This window comes from Ambystoma mexicanum, chromosome 3p (genome assembly GCF_040938575.1).
Source record: "Ambystoma mexicanum isolate Mex_15411 chromosome 3p, UKY_AmexF1_1, whole genome shotgun sequence".
In the NCBI taxonomy this organism is placed as follows: Eukaryota; Metazoa; Chordata; class Amphibia; order Caudata; family Ambystomatidae; genus Ambystoma; species Ambystoma mexicanum.
Genome location: NC_090925.1, coordinates 597,453,920 through 597,463,468, shown reverse-complemented (window position 1 = coordinate 597,463,468; position 9,549 = coordinate 597,453,920). Strand labels below are relative to the sequence as shown.

The window sequence follows — 9,549 nt, the reverse complement described above, 5'->3', positions numbered from 1 at the left end:
TCTAGGCGGTGGGGGCACTCTTGTGCTCTATAATCTTCCTTTAGAAAGGACAAAACCTCCCTCCAGTCTCTGGCAAATCATGGTAAGGTGTTTATTGCATATGTTGCCCATTCTAGTGCCAGGAAGTCCCAGACCTATGCGGAGCCAGTCTTGGGAGTGTGGGGACTGCCTTGCCCTTCCACCGCTGTACTAAGAGTAACATCACTGCTAGTTTGAGCACCGTTTGTGCCTTCATTTATTCATTCCTCCAAGTTCACCCTCCTTGTCCAAACCCAGTAGTACCTCCTTCAGAAGGGCCCTTGCCCTTCCCCAAAGACCAGAATGGCTCAATTTTGGCGGATCTACACCAAACGTGGGACCAGGTGCCTACATCCCCACACCCTTTTCAACAATACTGCAAAACCACAGGGTAAATCTTGGGAGGCGAGCTGGAGCATAGTACCATCCGAATATCAGTTCAAAGCAACATTATTGTAATTGGGAGGCCCTGACCACCTTTTGTATCAGCCTCCGAAATATCTCCCAGTTGTAACTGCCAATTTCCCTTCCAATCCTTTTCTCCCAATGCTATATTTAGGGCCATGTTGCACAGGGTGTGGCCTCATCCAGGATTTTATAGAGACTAGATACGAGGCCTTTCCACCCATAGTGCGTTAAAAGGAACTTTTCAAAAATAGTAAACTGGTGGTTGGTCACTCCTTTAATCTCTGGGCTTTGGAGTCTGTGCCGTATTTGAAAGTATTGCAACCTCTCGTTTTCACACACCCCAAACATTGCTTACACTAAATGGTCTGATGATTGGGCTCCGAAACATCTCTCGTAGCATGTGGCATCCTCCTTCTTGCCATTGAATAAACACCCCCTGTTCTGTTCCCGGTGAGAAGTCTGGATTATTAAAAATGGGGGGGGGATTGCGGATGGGAAGGTTGGGATCTCATATCGCCCTGCCAATTTGTTGCATGTGTCAGCCACAAACCTTGTCATAGCACTCAATTACATATGCCTTGGCCTGTGCTGGCGCGAAAGCCAAAGTACCTCCCTCAGATTGTGCCTCACCACTGCCCGATCCATAGCCACCCACCGTTTCCCTGTGTGTCCCGAAAACAACTTCTGTATGATCCACAGTTGTGATGCATCATAATAAAGTTGTACATTGGGGAGCGTCATCCCTCCCTCCTTGGGGATGTCAGCAGAAAACTATTTATCCTTGGCCTCTTTCCCTCTGATATGAAGTTGCCGGTCATCTTCCCCAACTCTCCAAGAAACTATTCAGGACCGCCAACGGGATAGTCTGGAAAAGGTAGAGCAGCCACAGAAGCATCCACATCTTAACTGCAGCCTTTCTGCCCACCTACGAAATCCTAAGAGTCTTCCACTTTTGTATATCCGCTTTAATAGAGGATAGTATGACGGGTCATTAGCACCAGCCGGAGAGTAGTGGAGTAATTCCAATTCCAGTTATTGTATCTTGTACAACCTCTTTGTGCAGCAATTGCATGAACGTGCGATAAAAAACAAACACAATGACCAAACCCAATCTCAAAGATTACTGGGTCAAATAGTATAAAAGAGGTAATTAAAGATCAAGTTAACAGATCCACGTGGAAGCATGCAAATTGGAGGCTTTTATGTGGTCACAGTTAAATCCAACAATGTAAAAGTGTACTGCAACACATCCATACCAGAAAGTAAGTAGGTGCAAGAGTCACTGACTATTATAAACAAAATAATAGTAGTTATTTTTAGAGCCGAATATTCATTTAGTATATAGTCTACCATTATCTTCCTGCAATGACTCTCGACTAACACTATCAAAACTAATCACTTCTAGTAGTATTCTTTCACAAATCATGTGTGTTCAAATCGTATATGTATTGAATTGTGCGTGCATAAGAGAACAAAGTCATAAGCTAAAGCAAAGATAACCGACTTTCCAACACATTCATGGTACACTTTTGCTGCAAAACTTTCACTATGGTGCACCTTCCCATCATATTACAGAATTACAAAATCTCTTAGCATGGCTGCATCGATATACTTCATTTTATTTCAAAACAAATTCAAATGCCTTTATAATTTTAAAGACAACCAAATGTTGCACTTTTCAGTAATACTTATTTCCCTTTCAGCTGAGTGCTTACGTTTGAAAATAATTAGATTTAATTACATATAACATACAATATACACAGAAAATTAATTAAATAATCTTCATGGTCAATTTGACTATCCTTTCCAAGGTTTGAATTCCAATTTTTGTCAAAGCCACAAAGCAACGCCAGTTCAAAAATTACTTTTTTTCCGCAATTGTCCTTTGAAAAATAGGTTCTGCTACATAGACAAAATCACTTGACCGAGTCCAAGGAGGTCTTCTGTCAGATAAGTGTTTGTCCACTTTTGGGAGTACCTTCTTTCGCATGGTGCGCTTGGAGCACTGCAACAGCTTCGTCTACCTACCAAAAAAGATAACAGTTAAAAATGCATCCTCTCAATCGTGGAAGACTAAATACTAACAGTTTTATCATTTTCATTTATTATTGCCCATCTAACAGATTTCTATCAAAGTGCCACCAGGTGACTGTTAGGCAGAATCATATGCAGTACCCTTTGGTAACACCACACACAATTAAGACTACAAGTGAAAGTACAAATTCACCTTTGGTACAAGCCCGTACTACACAGTAAAGTGGTAGAGATGGCTGAGAAGCCAGACTTATCTCAAGAGTAAAGTGAGCAGTATTAATAGTTACACAAAGGACAGTAATTACTATGGTTCAAACAAACACTGACTCAAGGTTTCTGAGTAAAAGAATGTACATTTATTTACACATCAGTTGTAAAACAATTCACTAAGTGAAGCAGCGGAAAAATCACACTCTTAATATACTACACAACCCCCAATCAATTCTGGACAAGTTAGGCTCAAAACGAAGTGTGAGCAAAATGGCACTACAGCAATTTAAAAGGGAGGGAAAGACAAGGTTATACAAAATTAAGCAGCACCAACAAGTATGTAGGCAGGGCAATCTAGAAAAGGCTTGCTAAAATGAGGATTCAAATCAATAGGCCTGGGCCGATGTTAATGGTACAGAGTCTTCGCAGAGGATCACACAGTTCAGAGTAGTTCACGGTTAAGTCTTTGCCAAGAGTTTGAAACGAAGTTGGTCGGAAGAAAAAAGTTACAAAAAGAGTAGAGAAGGACAAGCCCTCAGATTGGTGAAAGATTTCAAAATCTTTCACCGCGGTCGGACGGAACGAACAACCGGCTTAGAACAGTACCTTAAATGAAGAAAAAGGCTGTAGCTGAGGCAGAAGTTCCTGGCAGGACCTGCAGGCTCACGGTTCCTGAAGCGACTGTCGGACTGACACGAAGTAGGAAGACTGGAGGGTCCTGCACTGCCCAGGGAAGAAACCAGCAGCAGAGCAAAGCAGCGAATAAAAGGTGCGCTCCTTAAAACCCAAACAGGGTCCGGACCTCCTGGCTATCTGGGTCACTGCAGCTGTGCACAGCAAATTCGACCAGGGGAGGGAGGCCTTGCTTGGCTTTTGACAAACTGGTTGGTCCCACCAGCCCAAGGGAAGAAGATTCCTTGCAGATCTTCTGTCGTCGAAGTTTGGAGATTCGGACCCGCAGCAGGGCTTCACTGGGATGTTCAGTCGTGGTAGTGGTCCTCTTCTTTCAGCTTCTCTTCGGTTCTCTCGATCTAGTGGCGACTCTGCCTTCCAAGCCCCAGAGACCTCCTTTTTATGCAGTTTTACCCCATTCACACAGCCTGGCTGTCAATCACACAGCAGGGTGGCTGTCCTGGCGGGACAGTCACCACAGCCAATCATACAGAGTGCGACATGGGTCTCCAAGGAGACACTGTGCAGGGAGTCTCAAACCCCTCCCTCACATCCTGTCCCCCTCAGACATTCAGGCGTCTAAGGAGGGCTTCTGTGCAGAAGCCCGCCAAAGGACGGCGAACAAAGGAACCAGACCTGTTTTTGCGCACAGAGTAAAACACGAGAAAGACCTTTACAAAAAGAAATGGTGAATAAACCCAGCCGGAACCAAATAAAAGTAAATGGGGTCCAGCGGATTTAAGTTCAAGGCTACTAACTTAGCCTAAAACAGTACCAAGGCTATTTAAATAGACCACGGTAGGAAAAATACGGTGGATACCACTGCCACCAGCCAAATCTTAAAGAAAGGGTACCTAATGTTCCATGAGAAACAGACAAAAAGGGATAACCATTAACCCTTTCCAGAACTCTATGTAAGATGTTTGTACTGGGTCTGTGAATTTAAAAAGACTAATAAAGTCAATGGCAACTTTACATGTTCTGGGAGACCAGAAAATGGAGTTTAAAGTGGGAAGTCTGAAAAAGACAACCCTGTGTCACTGCACTAAAGGTGCTGTGTAACACAGTAAAAAGAGGATGCCTATGGAGTAGGTGAAGCTCCACAGTCTATGAACCCAAAAATGTTAACCACACACAGCAAAACACATGTAAGAGTGGGGGGGGGGGGGGGGGAAGGCTCACACTCTTACCAGCAATGTTCCCTCTAACCTGGGCACATGTGCGCTTGCCCAACTTCCTGCTGGGTGCCGCTCAGAAGATTTTTGGCAGCGCACACAAGCAGTTCCCACCTATGCAAAAGGATTTAATAAGGCACAAGCCACAACAATTACCTGACATTTGCTTTCTCAAAATATTGAAATAATTAACTAGTCACGATATTCTGGTGTAACTCATTTACATTACCCAACTATGCATGCATGACTTTACTGTTCCCCGGCCACCCATGAATCATATGCTTTAGTCTACAACGCGCTTACTCTAACCTCTACACCAAAACATATTTAGATATTACTAGACAACCTTGACTCTTCCTCTCTTGGCTCTGCGAAAGGTTACCAGACATGTACCTGCATCCACTTATTTTATGTTTGTTGTAATGTGAATATTGTTCAAGTACCAGAACTTCTGTTATTCATCGTGCCTTATAAAAAGTTCCTTTTTGGAAGGCCTTTCAGTGACTACCCTGGCACCCCTGAGATGTGTCCTGCATTCTGCAGCACGAACCATGAAAGGAATCTGGAAATTCAACCCTGAACCTCCTCTAAACGCACAGGTTCCTGCTGCAAGCCAGTATCTTCAAATCTTGTTGCATCATCTACCAGGCTGTCACCCTGAAGTGCCCAACCTACCTCACTGAGAAACTCAGCATCTCCAGAGGCCTGCAATCCACCAGAAGTAAGGAAACGTGAAGGCTTGAACTCTGATGGGGCAGGAAGGAAAAAAATGAGAAGAACAGCCTTCTTGACTATGCTCCAAGACTCTGGAACCTCCTACTCCTACCATCAACATCAGACTTACCCCATTGCTGCTACAGTTCAAGAAAGAGCTCAAGACCTTCCTCTTCAAGGATGGCTCCTCCGTAACACATAGGCCCACACACTCTCCACTCCCCATTGTACCCGAGACTCTGATCTGCCCCCCCACGGTCTCCTTCCTGGTTGCTTGTAGATCTCTTGCTGCAAATTTGCCACTGTTGCCCTCCCCTGTTAGCTCCAATTCTCTTGTCTGTTTCCCTCACTGTGTTCTTCCCCCTACGATTGTAAAGCACTCTGTTGATGCCCAGAGCCAGGTCTGCACTCATTAAATACACAAATAATAAAAGCATCACCCACACTATTTAACCTAATTATCAGATACTGACTGTAGCTAAACAGGCTACTTGGACGTGCAACCTCATCCCATGCTTCCTATTCTTAGTACATTTGACACGCAAGCGCTTTGAAGTGGTCCCTTGCACGTTAACGAATTATAAAACTAAAATAACATTACCCTATAAGTGGCAAGCAACAACGCAATATCACTTACTTGGCCTGCAACGGATAATGGGTATGGGCTATGCCAGTTATTACCAGTCTATAGTATTAGGGCAATGGATATTCAGACAGTAGAATGCTTTTCACAGAATTTGCATCCTTTCCAAGTGTTCAGAGTTGCATTGTGCATAGACCTTAAAATGATATTGTAATTCGATGTTATACAATAATGATTTCACTTTTTAGATGTATTATCCTACCCAACAACATAAGGGTGGAATAAGTTGCAATCGTGTATGCTATGCAAAATAATTGTGAACCTGCAGATTCATGACATTTTCTTAAAATGCATATAATATCATTGTGAGGCATTAAATATGTTTTGCTTGCAAAATATTATGTGCCCTGTCATTTTACTTTCTAGGTCAGGGTTACAAGCAAGGCTCGGATAAGAATGTACTTCCTACTTAGAGTGAAATGATTCTTCAGAGAGTAAAGAAGTAATTGGCTTCGCCAACAGGAATACTTTATGCTTATTAAAGAAGATGTTCTTTGCCATTAAAATTCGTCTTGAGATTGGTCAGAAATATTAGAGTTCCTTCCTACGCCACTGCTCTGCTGATCACGGATTAGAAAATATATCAGTGACTTGTGGGCAGAAGCCAGGGGTTGGTTCCTATGTGTTTATTGTTTCCTACTTTTATTTGGCAAATATTTTGGTTTTTAGTGATTCCAAATGGATGGTGTATGTCTCTAAGCTGTAAGGCTGGTTTTGAGTAACTCACAGGACAACATAATGTCGATAGTAAGTAGAAGATAGGACATTTTGATCATCATTCTGTGGTGCGGTTATTCTGACGCACTTATCCTTACACACTTTACGGGAGGCATATTCTCATGGCCCTTGAACTACTTCATTAAAGTGGCACAAAAAACCATATTGGCATGCTTTCTGACACATTGCTTTTAGTTGTTTTTATTCCATCTGCAAATATTGTATCCGGTCTGATTTTTGACAGCCACATCAGTTATGAAAAACAATATTTGTTTTCTTTGTAATACACCCACAATTGTTTTTCCAGTGACATAAAGCACATATTTTTCTCTGCACAAAAGCACTTTTGCTAGCTACTGTGGCATACCTTGAGGTCTTGAACTGGTTCTCTTTATGATCACATAAAATATTTATTTTTTTAACCTATGTGTTTGGAAAAAGTGTTGTAAGATGCAGCTTTTATGCAGATTAGTGAAAAATTGCAGTGCTTTGAAAAGGGCAATTCCTCTCCAAACTCTCTTTGGAGATGGTAGTAGCTCACTAATTACGCATGCTCACAAAGTAGCTTACCTCGTGAGTTAATTGCACACATGGAAAAATAAAGTGCGCACGAAAGGTTCCAAAATCATTAGAGGGAACATTGCAGTTACCAGGTGAAAGAAATAAATCCTAGAAATCCAGCAAAGCTGCTGAGCGACTCAGTAGGTAAGGGAAATAAGCCATTCTGGAGAATTCTCCCTAACAGACTTCCATATGTCCTGCTGTGATGAGCTACGCCTTATGACTAATGAATGCACCTTTCAGAACTCGCAATAAGTTTAATTGTTGCCGAACAAGTTCCATAATCAGCTGAAATCAGAACTATGTTAAAAAATGTTGCACTGCTGAGCTCCTCATGCTCCAATTCTTTTTGAACAACTGCTTATGATTATTACCATCAGCTCACTAATTGGCCTCACCTGGTTATTAGTCTGTTGCGGGATGCTATTCTACCCTACACTGGTTACGAAGTGTGCGTCATACTGATGCCAGATATGATTCCATTTGTCATTAGGGATTATGATAGGATCCATGAAGTGCAGGACAGTAGTACGCTGCTTCTCGGACTAATGACCCACTGCAGGGGCCTGCCTATCTGCAAGTTGTAGTCTGTGCTCCACCAGACTAGGTCCTGGTGGAGATGAAGCGGGATGCTGACCAGCTCCGCCTGGGAACCCTTTTACTGACTCCAGGAGGCTGCGAAGTGCAACTGCAATCGCCTTGTTTTGAGCCTAGTGTGCAGCACTGCCAGGAGACATGCCGCCATGATGCCCAAGAGGTGTTGGTACCACCATGCCGAGGTCACTGTTCTGCTGAGAAAATGCCCAGTGGCTTTTGATGGCTGTGATCTTGTCCTCTGAGGGGAAAACTTGTATCCTAGATGAGGGCCAGGAACGTTACATTCTGTGTAGGCTCAAGTTGCGAATTCTTGAGATTGATGGAAAATCCCAGCTCGTGTAGTGTATTCATGAGGGCGGAGGCGATGTGGTGGACTGCCTCCGGAGACCTTGCCCTGACAAGCCAGTCTAGGTATGGATAGACATGGTAACCTTGGGCCATGAGAAGGGCTGCCACTGAGTTCATGAGTCTTGTAAAGACCCCTGGGGCCGAATTGAGGCCGAAGGGTAGAACTTTGTATTGGAAATGGAAACCCCTGAACCTCAGAAAGGACCGATGGGGTTGCCAGATCGGGACCTGCAGGAAGCATCCTTCTAATCCGAGGAACACATCCAGTCTCCCATGCACAATGTCTCCGCTATTAGCGCTGGGGTAACCATCTTCAACATTTGAAGTGGAAGGTAAAGGTTCAGGGTGGAAAGGTCCAACACAACTCTCAAGCCCGCCTGGTTCTTCTTGTGTATGGCAAAAATAATGAATAGAAGCCCAGACTCCACTGCCTGACTCTACGAGTGAGCACATTTCCGCCAACAGAGTTGCTGTCTCAATCTGTAGGAGCGGCGGGGAGGAGAAGGAGGGAGAGGTAGGCGGAAGCCAGAGGATACTACCGATAGTATCCAGGGGTATGTGAACCTTACACGCCAGCATTGGAAGTGAAGGGCAAACCTGCCCCCCACCGGAGATTTGTGGATCTGTAATGGGCGTGTCATGAGCTGTCTGAGGCTGGGACCGAGGAGGGGGACTGGAAAAAGCCCTTGTGCTGCTTGCGCCAGTGCTGGCACAGGGATCTGTCTGGTTGACTGGACTGTCTTTCATGGATGCCGTGGAACCCTCCGAAAGACCGACTACTTGTCTGAACGTGGGTGCGTTTGGCTATATGCCTTAGGAGTGGCCTTAGTTAGGATGGATACGTATTTGGCAATCTGGTAACTGTACTTATCCAGTTCCTTGTCCATTGTGGAATGGAATAAATAGCCACCCTCGAATGGAAAGTCCAGTATATGCTCCTGGACGTCCGGGTTGAACTTGGTCGGCCGTAGCCAGGCCGTTATTCTCATGTCCGTAGCAATGCAAATGGCACGACCTGAGGTGTTAATGTGAGCCACTGTGGACTCCATAATGTCCTGCGCTACAATCTTGGTTTTGGCCAGCCCCACCTTGAAGCGCACCTGGCTCTGTACCAGAAGTTCCAGAAGAAAGTCAGCGATTTCCCGCCAGAGCCTTTGTTTGGCAGCAGCAAGAATAGCATCTGCATTGGACTGACGAAGATTAAGTGAAGCGTTGGAATAGATTTCCTTTCCGTATGCTTCCAGGATCTTCTCCTCCTTGCCCAGGAGTGCAGAGGCTGATATGGCCGAGGACGATTATGGCTTGGAGTAGATTGAGGCTACAGCGATCACCGATGAGTGTGGCTGGGGATGTGCCTACAGCAAGACTGGATCCCCCTTCATCTGCCTGTACTTGGCGTTGAGGCACTTGTTGGTAGGCTGCATAGAATGAGGTTTAAGCCATCTTTTTTGC

General features: G+C 44.4%; 1 protein-coding gene across 3 annotated transcripts in view; it reads right to left on the bottom strand.

The window, feature by feature from the left end:
- Window positions 1-2,017: 2,017 nt before the first annotated feature.
- LOC138579573 (embryonic polyadenylate-binding protein-like) overlaps window positions 2,018-9,549 on the bottom strand; it is a 1,702,133-nt gene continuing 1,694,601 nt past the window's right edge. For 2 of the 3 annotated variants that reach the window (XM_069649846.1, XM_069649845.1), the window contains exon 15: window positions 2,193-2,446. In XM_069649846.1, the coding sequence (XP_069505947.1) occupies window positions 2,288-2,446 (159 nt within the window). In that variant the 3' untranslated portion in view covers window positions 2,193-2,287. Of the gene's footprint in view, window positions 2,451-9,549 lie in introns of all 3 variants that reach the window. The other variant, XM_069649847.1, reaches the window with a different exon arrangement.